At 59.4% G+C, this 24,033-nt stretch overlaps 3 protein-coding genes across 4 annotated transcripts; 1 reads left to right on the top strand and 2 right to left on the bottom strand.

Moving 5' to 3' along the window:
• Positions 1-3,883: 3,883 nt before the first annotated feature.
• On the bottom strand, positions 3,884-5,782 carry LOC135316189 (E3 ubiquitin-protein ligase TRIM33). Its single transcript, XM_064468553.1, has one exon. The coding sequence runs from the start codon at positions 5,394-5,396 to the stop codon at positions 4,287-4,289; it is 1,110 nt and encodes a 369-aa protein (XP_064324623.1). The 5' UTR covers positions 5,397-5,782; the 3' UTR covers positions 3,884-4,286.
• A 1,646-nt stretch (positions 5,783-7,428) lies between these two features.
• NDOR1 (NADPH dependent diflavin oxidoreductase 1) lies at positions 7,429-22,552 on the bottom strand. 2 transcript variants are annotated; one of them, XM_064468552.1, is made up of 15 exons: positions 22,466-22,552; positions 21,164-21,298; positions 20,636-20,713; positions 20,115-20,212; positions 19,230-19,328; positions 18,451-18,552; positions 17,748-17,954; positions 17,277-17,398; positions 16,625-16,845; positions 16,140-16,247; positions 15,298-15,412; positions 14,175-14,321; positions 13,402-13,520; positions 10,655-10,749; positions 7,429-7,636 (listed from the first exon to the last, which is right to left on the bottom strand). In XM_064468552.1, the coding sequence occupies exons 2-15, from the start codon at positions 21,296-21,298 to the stop codon at positions 7,492-7,494; spliced, it is 1,791 nt and encodes a 596-aa protein (XP_064324622.1). In that variant the 5' UTR covers positions 22,466-22,552; the 3' UTR covers positions 7,429-7,491. The 2 variants fall into 2 exon arrangements, with proteins under 2 accessions (XP_064324622.1, XP_064324621.1); XM_064468551.1 differs by having other exon boundaries at positions 22,115-22,475.
• TMEM203 (transmembrane protein 203) lies at positions 22,525-23,393 on the top strand. Its single transcript, XM_064468554.1, has one exon. It carries the CDS (start codon positions 22,639-22,641, stop codon positions 23,047-23,049), a length of 411 nt encoding a protein of 136 aa, XP_064324624.1. The 5' UTR covers positions 22,525-22,638; the 3' UTR covers positions 23,050-23,393.
• Positions 23,394-24,033: the final 640 nt, after the last annotated feature.

The following is a 24,033-nucleotide window of genomic DNA, read 5'->3' on the forward strand; positions in this document are numbered from 1 at the left end:
CAAGCCCTGAAACACTCCCATGGCCACTGTGGCCATGCCAAGCTTTGTGCCTCCAAGCTGGGTTTTCAAAGTGCTCTGAGTCCCAGCAGCTGCTTAAATGTGGCGAGGATGCCGCTGTGGGAGCAGGTTTGGGTGCAAGTGAGCAAAGATGCTTACAGAAGTTTCCAGATGAGCTGGTTTTAAAATCTCCTGGTTGATGTAATGTCTGTCCCAAGCTGTGACAGAGCTCTGGGCTCTCCTGCTGTCTGGGCTGGCCTGTGGTGGGACAACAATTAAATGGGGGTGTTAAATGGCTGCTAGGGATGACCCTTCCGCAAATGGACTTGCTTTAGATGTGGGAAGGCCCAGGAATGGGCAGCTCTCCGTCAGTTTGGGTCTGGGCTTTGGCACGGGTTCAGGAGATGATGTTTCCCAGCTGTTCTCCCCAAAACTGGCTCCCACAGAGCAGCGGGTCAGTGCCAGGGGTCATGCCAGGCTGGGGCAGATCTGAGCTCCTGCTGGTGATGAGTGGACAGCCCTGGGCAGCACTGAGGCTGGTCCCCATGCTTGTGGCCCCACCAGTCCCCATCCTGCCCCACCACCCTGCCGGGAGGTTGCACAACAGGACCAGTTCCCAGTTGGTGCAGTGTGGGGGAGGATCTGGCCCCAGCATGGCTGAGGGGGCGAAGGCTGAGCTGGGTTACGTGGCAGCGCGATGCCAGGCTGGGAAGGAGGTGACCAAGCATCAGGGAAGTGCCCGCCTTGGAGTCACACAGGCTCAAAACCTCAACCCGGGGTGGTCATGCACCCGAAATGGCTATTTCAGCTGAGAGGAAGCTGCTCGCAACGGCTTCTGCCAGCGCCCAGCTTTCACAACAAGGTGAAACCCTGGGCTGAGAAGATAACGGGCTGTGGCACGGAGCCCGAGAGGCTGTGACAGGTTCCCAGGGCAGCACTGGGGCAGCACTGACCCCACAGATGGGGAGGGACTGCTGAGCTCAGGAGCTTGCTTGGGGTTAAACCTAGGAAAAAGCTGCCCACGGGCAGGGGCACCTGCTCCCGCTCACTCCCTGGCTCCACATTTGAGGATGGATTCTGGTGCAGGAGGTGCTCCTAGCGCCTCACCACTTCCATGCCTTCTCCCCGGCCGCTGTCCCTCCAGCCTCGCTCTCATGGGTGCAGGATGGGGACAGCACTAGCACGTCCCCAGTGTGCGGGATGAGCGGGCAAGGGGAGATGCTGCTGCTGGTTGTGGTGCGAAAGGGGTGGGGATGCCTCCGACCAGAGCTCATGGGGCCCCTGACATGCCAACCCCTGCCTGCCCAGGCAGGTGAGACCAGGCACAATCAGTGCATGCCTGAGGCTGGCTGTGCTGCCTGTGTCCTTACAGCCACCTGGGCATGGCTGGGGACCCAGGTGGGGGTCACACTGGGCCTCAGTGGGGGAAGCCAGGAGAGAAGTATAGCCCTGCAGAGCAGGTCCCTGTGGGGATGGGGACAGCCACGTCACTGGACTGGGCACACCACATCACCCTCCCAGTGCCAGCAGCTGGGAGATGCAATGAAGCATTTGGGACGCAATGGGGTGTCAGGGGCTTGTAGGAGTGGACAGAGAGGGCTGCGAGGGGGGCAGGGGGAGATGGGGTGGATCTGGGAGGGCTCTACTGCAGTCAATGGTAGGGGAGAGAGGGGTTGGGGGGGATGCAGTGGGGCAATGGGGGGCAGCTGGGGGGCTGATGGGAAGGTGGATGAAGGGTGGGTGGGGGTGTGCGTAGCGAGACTGGGGTGCATGGAGGGGCTGTGGGGGCTGTAGAAGGGTGATGGTGGGATGTGCATGCGGAGACAGGGTGCATATGCCTGCTGGGGGAGGGCGTGGTGCCTAGTGGGGGTGCAAGGGGACTGCAAGGGATCAGACGGTGTATGCGTGGGGCTGTGTGTGGGGCTTTGGGGGGCCTGTGCCGGGGTGGTGCCACACAGCTATAGCCATGCCGCAGTCTCCCATGGCTCTCAGCACGCCGCCCCCAGCCCCAGCTTGCCATGCTGCGGCACACCCACTGTGCCGCTTGCTGCTATCTCAGAACGCTAAATATAACCGAGTCCTTGTGAGCGGACATCGCAGGCAGGCTCCCACGGGCCAGCCTGACTGCATGCCGGGGCACCGCGGGCAGCACTGCCGGGCTCTGCATCACCTCCAGGGGCGGTTCAGCACCACAGCCCCCACAGGGGCACTACCCCTCGGTGGATTTAGGTGCCCTTCTCTGGCCTTCAGCACCCAAGGGTGCCAGCAGCCCAGCGAGGGGCGTGCGGACACGCTGGAGGGTGCATTGTGCACCATTGTGTCCCATGGGGACAGCTCTGGCCTGCTTTGCCCAAAAGCCTGTTATACCCCGCCATGTAACGTAGAGCGGGGACACGTGCCAGGCCTCCCATGTGCTGGTGGGTGTCTGAGCCACCCCTTTCCCCACAGACCCCATCTAGCTGAAAATGCCCCTGGCCAGGGCTGAGCTGGCACGTCTCCTGATAGAGCTGCTCCACTTGGTATAAATATATATTCCTTGGTGTGATGGGGGCTGGGGGGGACCCGCCTGCCTCTGCCTCTCAGCCTGACCCGTTTCGGGGTGCCTCAGCGGGTTCCTGCCGCTGCCTCCCGTTCCTTGGCACTTTGCCGGAGCAAGGCGCAGCAGCGCCAATACCGAGAGGAGCTCGGTACCCGGGCAAAGCCCATGGCCCAGATCTCTGTCCCTGTGGGCACAAGGGCATGGTTTTCCTGCAGGGCTGGGCGGACAGGGGAGCATTCACTCACTCCCCACTGACTTGTCTCCCTTTGCAGGAGGAAGGGGAAGGGGGGTGGGGGTGGGTAGTGGTACCCTGCGGTCCCCCGCAGCCCTGGGGAGGTGCCCGCAGCGCATTTCCGGGGGAGAAGGGCAAAGCCGGGACACACAGCTGGTTGCACAACACCAGCGTGGCCAGGCGTGGTGGTGTCAGCCAGCCCCTCAGCGGGGATGGGCAGAGTGGGGATGGGCAGAGTGGGGATGGAGAGCGGTGACAGCACAAGGGGGCAATTTGGCATGGGGTCGGCATAGAGCTTTGGCACGGCACCAAGAGGAGGCTGGCAGGGGTAAATAAGGAGCAGCACATCCCAGGCTGCTAAGATGGATGCCAACACTGCAGGAGACTGACCCCCCCAATGGGACCTTGGTCACGGGGCTCTGACATCTCCCTGCCACGCACCACCAACCCAAAGGTGGCTGAAAGCCTGGAACCATCCCCGTTCCCCTTGGAGTAAAGGTGTCCCCAGTAAGTGGCTGCCAGCCCCATGCCCTGAAAGTGGTGGGCAGGAAGGGTACAGAGGAGCCATGCCATGGCCGGGACATTGCCCCGTGGGGGTCCCAGGGAGCAGGGCATCATGCCTGCCTGGGACACAGCCCCCACGCAAGACCAGCTGCCAAGTAAGGACCAAAGCCCACATCCTGCTCAGCACTGAGATACTCCTGCCAGCTGCAGTCCTGGACACAGCCCCGGTGCCATGACCACCGTGGGCTCTTCTGCCTGCAGTGCCCAGCTGAGGCCAAACCTTCCTGTCCTCGGGCACTCGGGGCCCTACCGGCCAGTCTGGCTCAGTGCTGCCAGTGCCAGGCCACAGGGGCAGAACTGTGTTTGCTCTCTTATCTCCGCGCAAGACAAGGCACAAGCACGGACTGGCACAGCTTGGCTGGGGCTGGGAGGTGCTGTGGTGGGGGCAGGCACCCTTTCCCAGTGTGGCTGGGGACCACTGGCTGTCCCCATCCCCTCCTCGTGTCACTACTGCACTCCGAGGGGAGATGCTCAGCCTGGACCAAGCACTGAACTCAGCTGAACACGGCCGTGGTACAAATGCAAGTTGTATTTCCAGTCCATGCTGGGGAACCCCAGTCTGTCTGTCCCAGGCATGGGCAGCGCAGCCCACCGCACAGCCCTGCTCTGCCCGCAGAGGCCCTCCGGTCCCTGGCCCTGTGCCAGGGATGTGCCCCCGGTGCAGGAAGGGCTCCTGCTCCGTCTGCCCCTTCGCTGCTGCAGTGATGTGTCACCTGGTGCCTGATGGGATGCAGGCGATGCCCAGCTCGGGGGTCACCTCCCTCAGCTGCCAACTCCAGCTCTTCCGCTGCCTCACCCACTCCGGGCTCACCAGCAGCACCAGGGCATCCCAGGCACCTGGGTTCACAGGCTTGCTCGCAGGCTGGCATCACCACCCGGCTCCAGCCCCAGGGCAAAGCAGGAGCAGGGCACCTCTGCCCATGCATGGCCCAGCCCAGAGGCACAAACCCAGCACTATTTATCGAGGATGAGGAATAGCAGCACCATCAGGACAATGGGGAGGAAGATGAGGAGCAGGCTGAGCATCTCAGCTGCCAGCAGCAGTGCCAGCACCAGGAGGTAGCAGCAGCGGCAGCGGTGCTCCAGCCGCCCCAGCCTGTGGATGAGGCAGGGTGGGTAGCGGACGCAGGGCAGGCACCCGAACATGCGGCTGGTATGGAAGCGCACCTGGAAGCGATGCTCGAGGGCGCCAGCGAGGCCTGGGCGCCGGGGAGGCAAGGTGGGTGGCCGGGTGGTGGCCAGGGCAGTGGGGGAGCTGGGCTGGGCATGCAGCAGGAGCAGCTCCTCTTGCAGCTTGCAGATCTCCCACTCCAGCATGGGCGTTTTCTGGCGGCAGATGGGGCAGCGCACGCGGCCAAACTCGGCGCCGGCAGCTGTGTCCATGATGGCGCGCAGGCAGGCGCGGCACAGCCCATGGTTGCAGTTGAGCAGGGCCGGTTTGTGCTGCTGGTCGTCGTAGGGCTCCGTGCAGATGGGGCACTCGTCCTCACTGCCTGCTGGCACGTGGCACGGCTCTGCCGCTGCCTCACTGCTTGATGATTCCTCTTCCTCGCCAGAGAAGCTCAGGATGGAGCTGGAGGCGGTTTCCAGGCTGGGTGACCCGCCCTGACGTGCTGGGCTCTCCCTGTGGGGCAGGATGGGGCTGATGGCGGTGGCAGCAGGAGGGTCCTGCCCCGCAGGCAGGGAGGCACTGTGGGCCGGTAGCTCGTCATGCCCGGGCAGGAGCAGCTCAGTTGCATCCTCTCTCGGTGGCGGGTTCCGGCGTCCCCAGGCAGCAGCAGGCTCCCCTCCACAGAGCCGGGGTGGCTCCCCGGGGCCCCCTGACCCAGCAGTCTCGCTCTCCCCCTGCTGCCTGGCACAGCCTTGCCCACCGGCTGCCTGCACCGGCTGGGGGCCGGGCTCTGCCTCCTCACCTGCTGCCAGCTCCATGGGGGCAGCTGCAACGTGACTGCCCCCCTCACCCACTGCCCCCTGAGTCCCCTCAGGGCTGGGTGCGGGACGTGGGTGCTGCTCCAGGGCAGGAGGTGGCTTCAGCGCGGCTTCAGGTCTTAAGGGCAGCGGCATCCACACACAGTCCTGTCATCCCTCCGGCACAGTTTGGGGCCCCCTCCCAGGCTAGCGGGTCAGGAGCCCCCAAAGCAGGGTGCATCCCTGTCACCCTCACCGATACGCCACCCCAAGAGGGGCATCGCTGTGAGCATCCAGCAGCCACTTCCTCCTCCTCCTCCTTTTCCTCCTCCCCAGCACCGACACAGTACTGACCTGCCACGGTCCAGACGAGAGGGGCACGAGCTGGGCGCTGCCAGGTGCTGCCTGCTGCACCGGCAAGGGGTGCAGGCGTGGCAGGCACCCGTGCAGGCAGCTGCTGCCTGCCTGCCGTGGGTCAGGCAGGGCTGGGGCTGAGCCTGGCTCTAACCAGTCTGGTTTGTCAGCTTCTGGAAGCTGCTCAAATGCAGGCAGCCCAGGGCAGGCAGCCATGCCCGCGCCAATCAGCTCCCGCGGGAGCTGGGGAGGAGCTGGGCCCACGGCCGCCTCTTCCCCTTGCCCAGCAAAAGTGGAGCCACCTCTGTGGCCAGCGATCCCCACACCACTGCCCGTGGGGCACACCAGCATGGGACCTGCTCTGCTCCCAGTCCAGCCCCCCAGCTCAGACGCCAGTACAGCACACCAGCATGGGCCCAGTGCTGTCACAGTCCAGCCCCTCAGCTCAGACCCCGGTGTAGCACACCAGCATGGGCCCTGCTCTGCTCCCAGTAGAGCCCCCCAGCTCCCACCCCGGTACAGCACATCAGTGTGGGTCCTGCACTGCCCCACTACAGCCCCCCAGCTCATCCCCGTCACCCAGGTCAGTCCCTGCGCTGGGCCACCTCGCCTTGCCGTGCCCCATAAGCAGCTTGCAGGGCTTGGAAGGAAGAGCGCAGCCTGGATAGTGCCCCATGCAAGGGGACAGTGTGACCCTAGAGTGATGACTGCCATGCAGCAGCCTGGTGCTGTCCCCGGGGCACGGGGACACCCAGCCTAGCCTGGGTCTGCAAGTGCAACAGTTCCTCGCAGCAAAGTAACATCAGCAAAGCAGCAGAGTGGAGAGACCCAAAACCCACCGAGTTCCCATTCACTGCGGTGCTGTAGCTCGAGCAATGCCCTGGGGCACCGCTCGCCTGTGCAGGACCCCATGATTTGGTGCGTGGGAGGGTGGCTGGGTCACAGGTGTGGTATGGCACCGCTGTCCCTTCCTGTCCCAGCCTGCTCCCAGGGACTGTCCCTGGCTGATTCATGCCCTGGACTCTAATTGCTATTTACACAGTGGCACCGAGTTCGCTGAACTAGGGGAGGAAGGTGGTGGCACTGGCCCCACTGGGGCACTGGCAGGGTCAGGAGGGCACACGGCCCCGAGGCTGCCAGGAAAAGTGCTGGAGGCTGCCAGCTGCCCGGCCCCAGCTGGAAGCGGCTCCCCAGGATGGGGTGGAGGATGAGTCCAGCTGAGCAGGCACTCAAGGAATGGGATAACTCACTGGGAGCTGGCACTTGGGGAGCTCAGACCACGGCATCATGCAGGCTCAGGAAGATGAACTGGCAGCAGAGGCAGAGGGATCAAAGCTTCCTCCTGTGCCCATCCCTGCTGGCCTCAGCCACTGGAGACAGGGGGAACAGGTCTGTCAAGGCAGCCTCCTGCAGCAAGCGCTGCTACTGCTGACTAATGCCAGGGTGGAGAGACTCCCATGCAACAGCTCACTTCCTCTAGGTCCTACCACAAACAATGGCTGTTGCGAACACTGTCGCTCTAGCAATGCCTGCAGGTGCTGCTCGCCCAGCACAGGGACCCCAGGTGCTGGAGCACGTGGGATGGCATCTTGGTCCCACGCAGGAGCCAGCCAGCAGCATCCCACCACAGATTTCTCACCTCCGCTCAGGCGGAGTATGGGCACAGGGAGCCAGGCTTTACCCACGCCAAACCTGCATCCCCAGGAGATGGGCTCCCCTGCCCGCCATGGCCCTGCAGCCGTTGGGGAATGGCTGGTGGGGTAAATCCACCCCCTCCGCCAGACCCCTGTCCTGCCTGGGATAATCTCAGCCCAAGGACAATGCCAGAGGCAGATCATTTTGCTGGCTCCTTTATTCAGGCAGAGCTTGTAGGGAAGGGGGAGGCAGGGGGCCAGGCTCATGACCAGGTTTCAGACTGGAAGCGCTGGGACCGTTCCAGGGCTGCTAAATGCTCCTCTGCTTCGGAGGGCGACAGGCCGCCTTCCAGCTGCAACACTGACTGCAGGGCTTCAACCACCGCTGCTGGCATCTGCTTGGCATTCCTGGAAGAGAGAGTAGGCGGTGCAACGGAGGGCAAGCAGGAAAACCAGGGGCATATCTGCATCCCCAGTGCTCTGGCAAGCCCGTCAGCAGAGCAGGAGTCCCTACGACTGAAGCCACCATCCCCAGCATACAGCACAGGCTGCCCCTGCACCAGGGCAGTGGGAACCTGCCTCACTCTGCAACATGGGCTGCCTGGCACTGAACAAATGACAGGCTTCGAAAGGCAGCTCGTACCACTCCCTAGAAAGCAGCACCATTATCCACGCAGGGGTTTTCAGTGCTGGCATTTGCATGCAAAGACAAGGCCTTGGCACCTAGTCCCTGGAGAGGAAGCACCACAGCTCAGAGCCCTGGCCTCCGTATCGCTCAATTTCCCATCACCTTCGTCAGAGGGACATGGGGAATATGCACAAGCCACAAAATACCGGCAGGAGGGCAGGAAACTGTCCTTTCATGCCAAGGGAAACATTTGTTGGAAAACATGTCTGATCCCAAGCTGGACAAGACGACTGCTGCAAAGGAGCAGCCACTTCAGTCCATCCGCTGCCCAACTGTTTTGATGGTGACATTTGTAACCAAAGCCAGTTCAAACCTCAAAATAAGAGGTGAAGAAAAAACCAAGTTCCTGTGTAGAAAATACCCGAATAGGATTCAACACTTCCAAGTACAATTATTTCTTGTGGGAAAAAAGAAATTCAGACTTCTTCCTGGACAGAGTTTCATTTGATGAATGGACTGTGTGACGAACATCTAATAAGAAATTTCCCAGGCTCCTCCATTGGCATGAGCATCTGGCAATGTTCTTGCTGTTTCCCAAGAACAAGGCAGAATTCTGACTTGCATTTGAAGATGATTAACATCCCAAAATACACAGAAAGGAGGTCTTCTTTTTTTGGAAGAGTCATATTGTTTCTGAGTCAGGCACTGATATGCAAGTGCAAGATAATGTAGCTGGGCTTGTGATGGAAAACACATCAAATATCTATTTTTTGCAGAAAAAGAGAGACATTTTCAATCTTTTTGCCCCTGGGTGAGATAAGCTGGGCACAATCAGAGAGAAGATACAGCCCCAGCTCCCCAGACCCTGCCCCAGCCAGCAAGGGCCTGGGAAGGCAGACACACCGTGCTACATGGCCCAGGGCCACTGCTCGTGGCAACGCAGCCCAGGGTTCGCTTTCCCCATCCTTCTCGTAGTGTGGCTGAAGCTGTGAATACTATTTTTAGAGGAAAAAAGGCCATTTTCAGGCTAGCCCACCTCCACCTTCCTGTTTGGCACCCCACTGGCAGTTCACGGCAGATGTCCGGGGCCAAGGAGCAGCGCCGTCACCCTGGGAGTCTTTACACGCGGCATGGGCTGTTCAGGAGGGGTGGGGAAGTGCCCACTGCAAACAGGACAGTCACCACTTGTGCCAGGAGGGTGAGACTCTTGGATCCCACCTGCCTGATTGGGGCTGAGGGCCGCTCCGTGCCAGGGACAAAGACCCCAGAGAGATGGGTCTCGGAGCAACGCTGATGTCCAAAACAGCATCCTTACAGCCACTCCAAAATCCTGCAACAGGAGGAGCCGTGCAAGCCTTGCTCTTTCCAAGATACTGAGGAAGAGGGATCTTTTCTGGCAGCCCCCAGCGTGTCTCCCATTAGCACCAGAAAGTAGCAAAAAGGGTGGAAGAGGGAGAGGACAGAGCCATCGGGACACTGCAGATGGGCACCCTATGGTCTGGGCCTATAGGCTGTGGATGAAGGAACAACACAAGTCCTAAGTGCAACTTAATGGAAGGAAGCAAACCCAAACCCCAGATCTGCGGGTAGGAATGACCAGTTTGGGGTAGAGGCCCCAGAAAGCTCCACGATGCAGCGAGGCATGCCAGATCAGGCAGCAGCACTGGTGCAGCAGTGAATGACAGGGCAGTGGGTGGCCTGGCCTCCTCTTCCTGGGCAGTAAACAAAAATCTCCTCCCAGGAATGCAGCGAGGCCAGTCGCGCCCCACGAGGCACTGGGGAAGTTCCTGCTCTCATGCAGGACAGGCAGGAAAGAGCCTCCTGCAATTGCTGCTAGTGTCGACAGCACGGCGTAGGTTTGCACAGCGCTTTCCAGGTCACGAGGTGCACGACAAAACACCACTGCCAGCCTCTCGGCAGCTCAAGGAGCACAAAGCATTTCACAACCCTCGCCCCAGGCAGCAGGTGAGTGGCCTCCTCCCTTGCCATACAGGCAGCGACAAGGGCTGGCAGGTTAAGAGCTTTGCCCAGGAAAACATCCACAGAGCCAGGAACAGAGCTGCAGATGCTCTGCCTCCAAAGGCCAGATCCCACTTTCTGGCCAACTCTGTGAGATTTCCCGTCAGCCCAATGCAACCACCTGGTGAATGCCTGGGCTGTCAAAGGAGGCAGGCTGCAGTGCAACATGGCTCATCCCTGCCCCAGGAAGGCAGTTTCAGGTGCAAAGAGCCAGCCAGGATGTGCTGCGGGTCCCAAAACCTGTTGCTCACAAGCCCCAGCACTGGTGGAGCTCTGGTATATTGTGCTTTAAAAGCCTCCTGCCCACCTGAGCAGCCACAGGAACCGCACATGACTTTTACTGTGCTTTCACTGAGCCCTGCTGGAGGAGAGGGGGGTGAAGAGAGGCCAGGGCTCTCCCGTGTATGGATTTGCCATGGGTCACAGGCCAGGCAGCCCACTGGCAGGCGATGCTGGTCACAGGTGCTGGCAGTTGGAGGGACAGGCACATGGGGTCAGCTGGGGCAGCTTTACCGTGGTGCCAGCTCTGCCATTCCTAACTGGAGCACAGGGTAGGTAAGAAATGTCCCTCTCAGCCCAGGGCTTGTGGAGCAGGACAGATGGAGAGGAGGAACAAGCTGGTCCCTCCGCAGTGGACACACAGCAGACCCCAGAGACCTGCTGGGGTACAGGGTGTGCTCGCTCTGGAGGCTGAGCCAAGGGAATGCCTGCAGGGAGGTGGAAAAGCAGTGACATGCAGTCCCACTCCCCTAGTCCCTGAGCAGAGACTTCGCACTCACCCAGCCAGGTAGACATGAGCGTTCCTGCTACTCAGCAGCTCCCATACCACCCTTCGGTTCTCCCGGATGCGGTGCTGAACATAAACCTTGTCCTCCTGCAGGGAAACACAGCGCTGAGCCCACCAGCCCTAGCAGCAGCCCCAGCTCCAGCACGCCTGCCCGGCTCCCTAGGACTGTCCTCAGGGGCTGTTTGCAAGAGCTTGGGGCAGAGCAGCCCCCCAGAGCGGGAGACACTGGGAGAAGCAGTTACATCAACTCTCACACAGGGAAGAAAATCTCCACACCTCCTGTCAGTGCACTGGGATGGGTTGGTGGGAGATGGGTGCAGAAGGACCTTCTGTGGGGAACACACCCCACATAGCTCCCCCAAATTCTCTGGCTGCCCCCTGCCTGCTCAAGCTCTGGTAAACAGCCAGGGCCATGAGCTGGGGAGTCCCCACAAGGGCTCCCCTCCTGCCCTCTCCTCTCCCAGCATGGGCAGAGAAGGCTCGGTGGCCCCCCTGTCCCAGGGCTGCTGCAGGGCAGAGACCCTTCCCCACCCCTGGCTGCCAGTCCCAGCCCTGTCACCTGCTGGAGGCCTGGAAGAGCTCAGAAGGGCAGGAAGCTTGGAGAGACAGCCTCAGTCCCACTCCCTGCCCCTTCACTGTGCTTAGAGACTGGATATGACTGGCTTTTGGCCAGTACAGCCCAACCGAGGAGAGTTCCCAAAGGGTTAACCCACAAGACTTCACACATCCAAGCAAATGCCTACGGCCCTGGCTTCTGCCCAAAAGGAACACCATTGCCAACGTGCCTGAATGCACTGCCGGCCCAGAAAGCTCCTCCATGACAAAGGTGACACTGTGATGGAGGCCAGGCCCTCTGCCACACGTCCCACCACGCCGGGCTGTGCGCAGCGGTGAGCTGAGCTGCGGGCGCAGCCTCCTCCCCCTCTCTCCCGCCCAGACCCAAAGGCAAAAAGGCTCTTGCTGCGTTTCAGCTCCCTGCGTGCTGCAGTCTGGAGATGTGCGTGGGAATGACCCCAAGCAGCAACCAGCCCCAGCTGTCACAAGAGCTGGTCAAAGCGCGGTCAGCGGGACCCACGCAGCCCCACTGGCTGCTTTGCACTGGAGAGTCAGGTCAGCCCTGGGCACGGCACTGCTGCTGGCGATGCAGGAGGCAAGCAAGTCCACCAAAGCACCAACACAGCCAGTCGGTAGCTCAGCTTCAGCATCGTTAACATTAATCAGCTAAGTGCTGACAGAGGCTCTGCCGACGAGGCTGGGGCTCTGAGCGGGTCACTTAAGGACCTGCAGCTACCTAGAAACCAGAGCACCCCAGTGACAAACTCGGGTCACGACGTCTCCGCTAAACCCCAGGGCATCCTGCTGAGAATTAGCGACAGCCACATTAGGCTGGGATCAATCAGTCTGCACCGCGGGGCAGACGTGATGTGACAGAAGGTCACTACAAAGGGGACCTTACAGAGGGAAGAGGGAAATCCTGCTCAGTGATGGAGCATCCCAGCTCCTGCTAGCTCTTCGAAAAGAAACTTTTTGATGAGTTAACAGCTGTGGTATCTCCTACAGCCATGGGTACAACAGCCCAATATGGCACATACTACCTGGATATGCTCCCACTCGCCTCCTTGTGCAGCACTGCATGGACTCAGTGGCAGAAGACCCCCCACAACAAACTGCTTTGCCCCATGGAGTAGGCAGAGGAGGGAGGCCAGGAGGCACACTCCAATGCAAGTCCCATCCCTCCAGAGGCTGCAAGGGCAGGAGGCAGCTCTGAGGTGACTCTCCAGATTTAGGGAGCAGCAGGTCCCCCCTTCACTGTGTGAGCCATCAGAAAAAAGGCAGACTTGTCACCCAATAAACCTTTGCAGCACTGCTTCTGTTCATCAAAGACTTGGAAAGCCTTCACAGAGGCATTCAACTCATGCCTTACAAGTGACTGGATAAAAGATGCTGGCTTTATGTCAATACATGTACACAGCCAGGAGAAAAGGACTGGTGCAGCTGAGCTACCTAGAAATACCCATTCTCACTGACCCTTTTTATCAGATCTCTCTATTTCAAAGGCAGGCTGAGCTTTCAGTGCCATCAAGGGACAGGGCAAAGCAGTGAAAGAGTCGCAGCTCACAGAGCCTCTCCAGCAATGTAAAAAGCCCTGCAGCCTAGAAAGGGGCTGAGAGTTGCCCACCAAAGATGCCGCCTGGGAAATGAGGGAGCAAAGTGAGGGGCTGAAGTGTGGGGGTGCTCGTACCTCTGGGGAGCTTTCTCCTGCACAGCTGAGGCTCAGGGAGAGCTGGCACAAAAGCACCATGAGCTGGGGCAGGAGGCCAAGCTCCTCAGCTTCAGCCAGCGACCAGAGGGATGTGGTGGGGAGGGCTGCACTCAACTAAGAAAGGTTATTGCCTGATGACACCCACCCCCCCCCCCCCCGAGAAGCTTGGGAGCTTTTTATCACTCACGTGGTCCAGCTAAACAAAGCTGGCTAATGCCTTATCTGCTCTGGCACTCACCGGCCCTGTCCCAGCAACCCTTCTAGCTCAGCTCAGCTAGATGTGTCACAGCTGGGCAGCAGCACTGTGCTGCTGGTGGGGATCCTGGCCATCACCCAGGTGGTGCAGGGGAGCAAGGTGACCACAGTGCCACCCCACCAGGTCCTTCACAGGCCATGCCAACAAGTACAGGGGCCAGAAACACTGGCAGACTTCCATCAGTGCTGCCTGTATCCACCCTCTTCCTCTGGGAACTAACCTGGTCCCTGGAAAAGGCAGTGAAGAGTGTCAGGAAGCCCTTTGCCACCAGCTCTTCCCACTCTGCCTGGCAGTAGAAGTCCTTGGATTTCTGGCGGCAGCCAAAGAACAAGCAGTTCCCTGCAGAGAGACAACCAGAAGGGCCGTGCTGAGCGGACCAAACACCCTGTGAATGCTGTGGACCATTGGTGCCTATGGGACCTGCAGCAAAGCCCACATGCTCCCACCCCTTTGCCAGGACTGGCTAACAGGCCCGGCCTGGAAGAGCCAGGAGAACTCAGGAACTGTGTGACCATTAAGCCAGGTGGCTTGTGGCAACCAGAGGCCCCTGTGTGCTGGGAAAGCAGGAGGCAGGGGTCAGGTAGGGCAAGAATAGCCCTCCAGGGCTGCCTGTTCCTCTCCACCAGCCTCCGTTTCCTGCTGAGACCCACAGCTGAGCCAGGGGAATGAGGATGGGACAAGGGCAGAGGCATGACTCCTTGTGCAGCAGAAGATGAGTTCAACAACCCATCTCCACTCACAGAGAGCCAAGAGCCTCTGCAGAGCCCTGCCTTGACCCAAGAAGCAGCCTGGCCACACAGCCTGTGAATAACTACACAGGTTGTACACACCAGCCTCTGGTTTTCACCTGCCCCAGAGCCCAGCATGCTCCCACACTCAAAACCTGGGCCTCTCCAAACCGCCAGAAGCCCCCAGTCCTTTCCTCCCATAGGCTGAACACAAACCTGCCTGCAGCAAGGGGCATCCTGAGTCCCTCTCAGGACCATCCCTCACCTCTACGCCCTTGTGCAACACGCTCCTGTATTGCTGCTCGGAAAGGTGCCACCCCTGTGCCAGGGCCAATCATGATCACGGGGGTGTCAGGGTCAGCTGGGAACTTCATTCCTCCTTTCTTCACCCAAAGAGGCACCCGGATATCACCTGCAAAATGGACTGACTAGTATCACTCCACCACCACTGCACCTGTGACACCCTGCAGAGGGTGAGCCAGGCATCCAGTTCTTCCAGGATGGTCCGAAAATAGACAGCACCTGACTTATGACCAGGCACCAAGGCACCCCTAGTGCCATGGGCACGCTATGTGTATGAAAAGTGCTTCACCTGTCTCAGCACTGTCTCTGCAAGCACCTGAGTGAATCCCAGAGCAAGGCAAGAGCCCCACAGCACACAGGCTGTAGTACAGCCTTCTCCTCACACAGCTGGAGCCAGGGATGTCAGAGGTGGAGAAGCAGAGGTCTCAACCTGCCTGGCAAGTAAGGCAGGGTCAAAGTTGCCTCCTCTGGGAGCCAGAGGAGGGATGAAGATCTCCCCATCTAGGCACTCAGAGAAGACCCAGTTTTTCCCTGGAGTCATACAGAGCAATTCTCTACCATCCTGCAGCAGGGAGACCCTGTGAGCTTGACACATTTACTTGGGGACCCAGCTGGAGGGGTTTTGTTGTTAGAGCAGATGAGCAGCACACACAGGCTTCACAGGACAGATGTGCTCAAAGGAAGGACCATTCCTCCCTAAGCTGGTGCTATGGGCTTGAGGTGTCCAGCAGTCAGAGAACTACCAGCTCCAGGATGCCAGGAGCAGCCCACTGTGAGGCAGTGGGACAGACTGGCACTGGGAGCAGGAGGGTGGAGCAGCTGGGAGAAAACCAGGAGCTCAGGGTCCTCAGGGCAAGCTGGAGGAGCACGCCATGCCCTGAAGAGGATGGGAGCAGTGAGGAAGGATAGCTACTGAGTTCAGCCCATCTGGCCAAGTCAGTGCGCTCCAGCTCCTCATGGTGGTGGTGCTCCAGGGCAGTTCCAGCATGTGGTCAGCATGCACACTGCTCCACCACAGTCCCGTAGGGTCAGTGCTGTGTGCTGTGGCAAGCAACAGGGTCCTCACAAAATCCAAGCAATGTTACCTTGCTCTGGGTTGAGAGAAGCCAACCAGGTAGAGCACAGACCATGGCGGGGTTTGCTGAGACGTGTCTTGTACTGTACTACTGCCATGAGGATTTGGATCCGGTCAGGGTGGGCCTGTGTCCAGACAGGGAGAAATGAGAAGACACCCAGTACAGCTCTGCAGGAAGAGCCCAGTGCCTCCTTCAGGGACAGAGCCTGTGCCTAGCTCCTGCCAGGGCATCTGCAACACTCGTCCTAGCCTGAAATAGCTGCTGAGACACAGAACGGAGCACACGCTTGCCCAAAACCTTTCCACTGAGGAAGGGGGCTATCTCAGAAAAGCACTGCTGCAGGAATGCTCTGCACAGCTGGCAATGGGCACAGAGACTGTCCAACCCAAGAGGTCCCCACAAAGGGCAAATGTCACCCGTGCTTGGGCTGACACCTGCCAAGTCACCTGAGCCAGGTCCCACTGCCACCTTCTGGCAGCACCAGGAAGCAGCACTCCCCCTTCCCGTGGCCACACCGCCCAAGGAAACACCCAGCCTTCGTGGCACCACCTCCCGCTGCTCCCTGTGACAAGGACACCAGTCCTCTGCAGTGCACTGGGCCAGCCCCGGCACTTGCAGGACTGCAGAAGGGCAAGCACCCTAATCCGGAGGCCAGCAGAGCCCTGGGGGTTACATCTAGCGTGTCGGGCTGATGCAGGCTCACAGTGGAGCAGGGGTTCGAGTGGGGTGTGGGTGCGGGTGCTCAGAGGGTCTGCACATCTGCAGCGTGCATGGCACCAATGGTCAGCCCTAGCCCTGCCAGACCCTCAGCTGAGAGCCTGACACGAGGCCAAAAAGGGCAGACCTCTTACCAGCAGGGAGGAGGCAATGGAGAAGGCACGGGGTCTGATGCGAGGGATGAGGTCCAGCAGGTATTCAGGTGGAATGGCGCACGTGGTGTGAGGGAAATCCCAGAGGGCCTGCAAAGCCAAGGCGGGGTGAGACCTGCTACGCCCCAGAAGGCAGCCTCCCTGCTTCTCAGGGTGTTAGAGACTGTTCCACACTGCTGTGCCACACTGCCCTCGACCAAAGGCACCACACTGAGTACCTCTGAGCATTGATCATCCTGTCCCACTGCCCTCCCCTCACTCCCAGGCTGCAGCACAGGACCCACCACAGAGCCCAGAAGGATTTGGAGCAGGTCTTAACCATCAGTGGAAATCCAAGGACACTTCAGAAAGTGGGTGAAGTAGATTAAACTCCCCAGCTAAGAAATTACAGCTGATCATCTGCCTGGGTGCTTTATGCCATGGCACAGCCCTCACAGAGTGGGTCTGTGATGCTCCCCCAACCCTACCTCGAGAGTGGTCCTGCGGGGCCGGTTGCAGTAGCTGTACAGCTCTTCCTGGCCCTGTGCAGAGCTGAACTCCTGCAGCTTCTCCCGTTCCAGCTCGTTCGTAGAGAAGTAGGACAAGAGCTCGAAGAAGGAGCGCCGTGGCACGCAGGAGATGTCCAGGTAGTGGGTAACCAGGTGCTGGATGGTGCAGGGCTGTGGCAACAGGGCAGGGAGGGATGTGCCTGCAAGGCAAGGCAGCGGGGAGAGCTCAGTGCCAGCACTGGGGCAGGACACCCGAACACTGCCTGCCTGCTGTCCCCACAGCTCTGGCCCTCCCTAGGATGGGGCTGTAGCATGAGCAACCCAACCGGGGTCTTGGGCTGGGGGGGCTGCAGGATCTTCCATGCTCTAGGCTGAGGGCTGCAAAGACACAAGGCATGGGTGCAGCCGGGACACTGCTGGGTCCATCCCACGAGTCACACTGGCCTTAACATGGGATCTGCACACGCAGAGCCCCCATGCTGCGAGACAGGCAGAGGTCCTGTATCCAGCAGCTACTTCCAACTCCCTATTTACTGTGCCTAAAGCAATGGAAAGGCAGAGCTCCGGATTGGGCCAGAGATCAGGGGCTGCCCCATCCCACCAGGGAGGGGCAGGAGTGGGCAGGACCTACCGGGCTCTGTGGGCTTCAGCACAAAGCGTCTGTCTGGATCCAGGCGCAGGAGCTGGCAGAACTGCTGCACATCTTCAGGGCAGTTCTGGGGCTGGATCATCACTATATCTCCTGCGCTGAACCTGTGGATGCAGGGGGACCTGCCGAGGGCTGCCACGGGGCAGGCCTGAGGGCACAGCACTGCCAGCCCAACCAGCACCCGCACCAGGGGAGAGACCACCGCTCAGCCAAATTTCCAGTGTCACTAACATTATGTGCCCTAACCTGGCAAGGCAAAGAGAGCTGGTCCATGGGCAGGACCCACGCTGCCATACACTCCTGACTTTGTCACGGAGGGGGACAGCGCAGCAGGAACCATGTCCATGAGGCTGCAGCCTCAGATATTACTGAAGAAGGGGAGAGGAAGAGGAAGGCAAGCTACAGGACACTCCATCCCACACAGCAGAGCTGTGGAGTCAAGAAAATGCTCACGTGATCCCTGAGCCCGTGACATCGAACTCGATGAGCCGGACATCCTGGAAATGGGATTCTGCCGTGACCCTCTGGTTGGACACCAGCCGAGCAGCGAAGGGATGCAGCTCGGAGGGAACGGCCCTGGGTGCTGTCGGCTGGAGCAGGCCACCATCGGGGTGTGGGGAGTCCTCAGCCAGGTAGTGCAGGGTGTATTTTGGGGGAAGGCTGTGGGGAGGAAAACAATGCACTGCGGTTCCCTCCGTGCCACAGCTCCTCTGCTATCATAGCGCTAGAGGCTGGAGGCAGGGAGAGGCCTGAAGTCTCCTGCTGTATCCACCACTCATCATCCCTGTCCCCTGGAGCTGGCCTGCGGTAAGGGAATGCAATGCAGACTGCCAGGAGGAGATCCCAAAGGCCTCAGAGCAGGCAGAGGAAGGCTGGCTGGGCACACAGGCTGAGCAGGTCTGCCAAGGGCAGAGGCACATCAGGACAGCAAGAGGGGAAGAACCCTGCTGGGGCAGCTGACACACACACCCAGGGGACAAGGGGACACCCCATCCAGAGGAAGATGGGCCACCCGTGGCCAAAGTTCAAGTGATACTTGGGACACCAGAAGCTTCCTGGTCAAAGCAGGGCATATCTCCACCCCAAAGAACAGCCAAAGCAGCATGGCATTTCCACCAGCCAACTCCAGCAGTCCCTGCCTTCCCTCTGCACTCACCGTACATCTGGACTGATGATCTCAAGGCCCGGAGAGAGAGGATACAAGGCAAGGATCTTATCCCATAAGTCCAGGAGCCACGGATCAACCACTGCATCTGGCCTGCAAGGAAATTCAGGCTGCAGCAGAGCAGCATCACCCCTCCAGGCTCAAGTGCTGCTACCCCGGCACGCAGACAACACTGGGCCACCCCGGGAAACCAGCTCTGCTCCCCTTTCACTGCACAGTCACTCCATGTTGTTCCCTTCCAGCTTCAGGCCTGGAAACATGTCTCACCGATTCTTAAGCACTCACTTGCTGTCTGGGGCTCAACCACTGATGTCTGAACAGAACCACCAAGCCCCTGAGCACAACCGGTGGCAGTCACCGACCCCCCGAGCCACACACACCCTCTGCCCCATGCCAGGAGAACAGCGGCACGGCTCAGGCTGCTGTAATGCCTGCAGGTGCACCGCTGTGTGACACAGCCATCCCCTGGTCTGAATAGGGCTGGAGCAGAGCCAGGAGATCTTGGCACATGCTAGGGGTCATGGGTCACCCTGGAGAAACAAGTGATCCAGGTCCTGGCACGGGACAGTTATGAGCAGAGACCAGCACATTCACAGAGCAGCAGGAGGCTGCTGGGCATGTCTGGGGTGCAGGAGCAGACCCCAAGTGGGAGCAGCATGCTGCTGTCCCCAAAGCTAGGGTGAAGCATACTCAGCCCTGCCATCAGCCTGAGGACAAAATTGTAGTGCACCCCAGGGCCACCCCCCACCACGCCTCCACTGGGCTCTTACCCCAAGTCATGCTGGTCGTCTCCCAAAGCCACTGGCAGGAGAGGGTTGCCCCCAAGCTGTAGCACCCGTTTGTGCAGCTTCTTCGCAACAAAATTAAACCTGAGCAGAGAATAACCGCAGCTGCAGAGGGCAGGGCTCCTCCAGCAGGACAGCAGGCACTGGCTACATGAGGCAGCACAGAGGGAGGTCCAGCCAGAGCCACCACACATGATCTGGCCCCATGCCCTGCCCAGCCCATACCTCCATCCTGAGGCACCTTGGAGAAGTGGCTGGCTGCCACTTGTTGGGCCACACAGGCTGTGCCCAGCTTCCCAGAAGGGACCTGAGGAGGTAAAGCTTCCCTTCAGGGCAGCTTGTGCCACAGGCAGACACTTCCCTCCTTCTAGGTCCTCACCACCCCATGGAGCTCAGGCACACTCCCATCCCTCCCACTGCAGCTCTTTTGGGCACATGGGAACTATCTTTTGGGAGAGAACTGGGACCAATGGGGCTGGCTGGCACCTAAAACTCTATGTTTCATGTCTCCTGTTGGCTTGAATCACTGAAATTGTGGTGGCACAGGCTTTCCTGCAATTCAGAGAACTGCACGGCTGTAATAACTGACTGAAAAATGATGCATGACACACTGCAGCAAAGCACCTGCTTGAGGAGCTGGGAGGAAAGAAACAGGCAGAAGCCCAGTTCTTGGGGGTTAGGAGGGACACGGGCTGGTAGGGCAAGGATTTTTAAGGCTGGTGGGAACTATGCTTTGTCTGAGCTGCTGCTTGAGAGCCAGGCTCTCTCTCCCCTTACCCTCTTCGTTCTCCAGCCACTCTGGTCTCGCCTGCAGCCAGAGCTGAGAGGAGCAGCTGTTGTGGGCAGGCAAGTAGCTACAGAGCTGCTTACTTGGGATAGGAGGAGTCGCCAAGGCCCAGCACAGCGTAGTCCAGCTGGCAGAGGGAACCAGGCAGCAGGTTCTTCCGGAACAGAAACCGCCAGAACATCTATGAAGGAGATGGCCGGGAAGTCACACTGCTGCCAAGGAAGCCTTCCCTACCTGCCTGTCCCTAGCTCCCTAGCTCCCTGCTCGCCCAGCCACCGGGCACCTCCTGCCCTCCGCTGAGTCGCAACAGAGCGGGGGCTCTGCCTTCTGCAGAGGTGACGCCTGAAAGTAGCCACTGCTGCTACCTACAAGGAGGATGATGCTCTGTGAGCCCTCCGCAAACCCATGGCTCTTGTGGCGGTGGGGCCCCTCTCAGCTGTTAAGACGCTGAAACCTCACCCGCTCCCTGCCCATGTCCCATCAGTAACAGGAGATGCGACCGGTGTTGCTCAAAGCTCCCCACTCCAAAACCAACCATCACTCAAGTCGCCCCAAGAGAGAAACCCATTCACTGGACCAGGAATATAAAAGCAACATGTCCTACCTTCATGTTGTCAGGTGGGTCACCCTGGCCAGTGGTTGCGCACACGAATACCACCAACAGCTCATTGATGAGGTTGGCCTGTGGGCACAAACATGGAAAGGCACATTCAGGTCAGCAGCTTAGAAACATGTGCCCCAGCTGTCCCGACATAGCTGCTGAGATCACGTTGAGTCCACGGACAGACTTCACTCGGAATAAAACCCTCAGCCCCACATGGCATGAACTCCTCAACAGGCACTGCAGCAGCATCTGCTGCCCACACACTGCCTGCCGTCCGGGCTCCCTGGTGCTCCTCGCCCTGTAGGGCAACAGCTGAGCACCTGCCACCCAACACAGACTCTATCCCAAAAGTCATTTGCTCAGTTTCACTCATTTTCAGCACAAGCTACCCTGAAGAAGGGCAGAGAGGTTTGGTGAAATACAGCAGGTCCCAGCAAGGGTAGAGGACGCCTGAGTGCCTGAAATGGGGTTGGTAGAATTCAAGCAAGACCAGAAGCGCCTGGAGAACCCCTCTGTGTCACCACTCACCACGTCATAGCTGTCCAGTGCCTCGACTCTGCACTGGAAGTGCCGTCGCTTGGCTTCTCTGCCAATTCTCTCAGCTGTGTCTTGAGCTGTCCCAGTTTGGCTGCCAAAAAGAACGAGGAGCTTCCGTTCCACCATCTGCAAGAGACAAAACCAGAGAAATAACCAGGAGGGGACGGGAGGGGAGGCAGAGCTGGACCTGCTTTGGGCTGGGCATCACACCAGCACCCACCCAGCCTTCACAGGAGTGCCGGTGGCTGTGGGTTTGGGCGACAACTGTGGGATTGATGCTGCAAACAGCAGGGACAGGGATGGCCGAATAATTTGGAGACAGCAGCACAATTCAAGGCTCCCGGGCTCTATTTCCACTCTTGGGCAGCATGGAGGGAGCAACACCCCCTTTGCTGCAGCTTCCTGGCCCATGGCAGCAGCAGGGACACTAGCGTGCTCCTTGTCCCCACTGAGAGCGTGAAGGGAGGAGGCTGGCTTGGGGGCCCAAAATCCACATTCAGGCTCATTTTAACTGTCGCCGCACACTCATCACCACACACTCAGGGCACGCCTGGGAGCAGCTGTTACCCATTTCTAGTTTTAAGATATCTGTCTGCCCTGTGAATCCCCACCCAAGGGGCCCTGGGGGAGTGCCTGGAAGCTCAGTGACAAGAGAACAGTGTGACCAGAAACAGGCTGCTCTCAAAGCGCTCTCTAAAGCAGTGAGGGTCCTGCATAACACCAGTAGTCGCAGCCCTCAGGCGATCCAACCCAGATGGATGCCTGAGCTGTAAACCACTGGTGTCCCCATGGGGAGTGTGCACTGCTTCCAGAATAACTAAAAAACCAAATAATTCGAGAATAACAAAAAAAAACCCCACAATGATTAAAAACAAAACAAAACAAAACAAAAAAACATAATAACTTATAAAAACCAGAATAACATTTTAAAAAACAGGATACCTTTAAAAAAATCCAAAATAAGTAAAAAAACTCCTGAGGAAGACTGCTGGCCTCATTACGGACCAGCTCCTGCGGAGGGTGGCTGCAGCATCAGGGAATCGCCCCGTTGCCCTGGGGAGGGGGGGTTTCGCGGTGGGAGCGCCGCGGCGCTGCCGGCCCCTGTGCAAGGCCTCGCTCCCCTCGCAGCCCCCGGGGGAGAGGCAGGACCCGCGTCCCTCCCCCCCCAAGACCCTCGCTGGGTGCGCTCGCTCTTTGTAAGCGGGGGCCGCGCCCGGGGCTTTGGACGGGGGGCCGGGGATCGCGAACGGAGCTTTTGCCCCGGCCCCGCGGCGGGACCCGCCGTGCACTCACCGTGCACCTTCCCCACCCCGCCGGTTCCGCGTTCGTCACCACGTAGCGACGCCCTCCTGTCAGGCGTCATCATCCCGCGCCGCCGAGGCGCCCCGCCGAGGGCTGGCGGGGCCGGGGGTCTCGCCGCCCCCCGCCCCAGGGCACCCCCCCGCGTGCCCCCCGCCGCCGGGACGATGCTGTTCTCCCTGCGGGAGCTGGTGCAGTGGTTGGGCTTCGCCACCTTCGAGATCTTCCTCCACGGCCTGGCGCTGCTGGCCTTCTCGGTGCTGCTGGTGCTGAAGGTGGACGGCGAGGCCGCGGCGCTCTCCTGGTGGCTCGTCTTCGTCCCCTTCTTCGCCGCCGACGGCCTCAGCACCTACTTCACCACCATCGTCTCGGTGCGGCTCTTCCAGGACGGTGAGAAGCGCCTGGCCGTGCTGCGGCTCTTCTGGATCCTCACCATCCTCAGCCTTAAGTTCGTCTTCGAGATGCTGCTGTGCCAGAAGCTGGTGGAGCACACCCGGGAGCTCTGGTACGGGCTCATCATGTCGCCTGTCTTCATCCTCCTCCAGCTGCTCATGATCCGAGCCTGCCGGGTGAACTGACGGCAAGGGAGCGGGCTCCGGGTCACCGCCCTCGCCCCGGCCGGGGACGCGCCCGGCTCACCAGGGAGCCCTGGACTCGTAGTGACGGTCATCGGGCTTTTTCCCAACCTTTATTTCTGTATGGAGTGGCAGGTTACGCAGGGACGGCACTGTGTGAGCAAGGGTCTGTAATTAAGCATGCTGCTGTGTTGCATAGCGTCGTGTTTCTTCGAAAGATCCCTTTGTGCCGCATCCCTATTGCAATTCACTCAGCTCTTGGTGTTAGTCTTAAAGTACCCCACCGCGCAAGCACTGTTTGATACACCAGTTATTTTATTTTAAAATAAAAATGCACGGAAGGATTAGTTTTACTTATAACATTATTTTTCCCTAAAAAGCATTTGTACTTAAAACTGCTGCCTGGAGAACGGGAATTATGTGGAGGTAGGTTGGTTGCTGTAGATATCCTTGTACACCCCAGCACGCTGCCAGCCAGGAGCACCACAGCTCCTGCCCCACCTGTCCTGCCCCGTCTGAGGCCATCTTTGCAATGATGCACTGGCTTCAGCAGCAAAGCTAACTTATTTCCAGCTGTCCTCTCACTTCCCTGAGCACTTCATGCCTTCGGTGTGCAGGCAGGGCTTTGTGGGGTCATGCTCTGAACAAGGGAGAACTGATGTGTGTATTTTTGAACAGAAAAGTGGTTTTTTTTCTTTGTATTTCAGATCCATTCCCTAAGTCTCAAGATAGGGGTGTTGGGAGGGTGAGACATAGGACAGGAGTGTGCACAGTGTATGCTGGTTGTGAAGGGGAAGGGGGTCTCACTGAACCCCAGCTTTGGTGTGAAACGCTGTTGTCAGGCACCCAGAAAGCATGAGTAGCTCAGTATTCCTTGGGGAAGTGGGGATCAGCATGTTAAGTGCCAGTGTCATGGGGAACTCCCAGCTCCAAAGACACCTCGGTGTCACTTGGGTCCGGCTCCCACCACGAGGGTGTTGCAAATGG

Source organism: Phalacrocorax carbo, chromosome 18 (genome assembly GCF_963921805.1).
Source record: "Phalacrocorax carbo chromosome 18, bPhaCar2.1, whole genome shotgun sequence".
Classification (NCBI taxonomy): domain Eukaryota; kingdom Metazoa; phylum Chordata; class Aves; order Suliformes; family Phalacrocoracidae; genus Phalacrocorax; species Phalacrocorax carbo.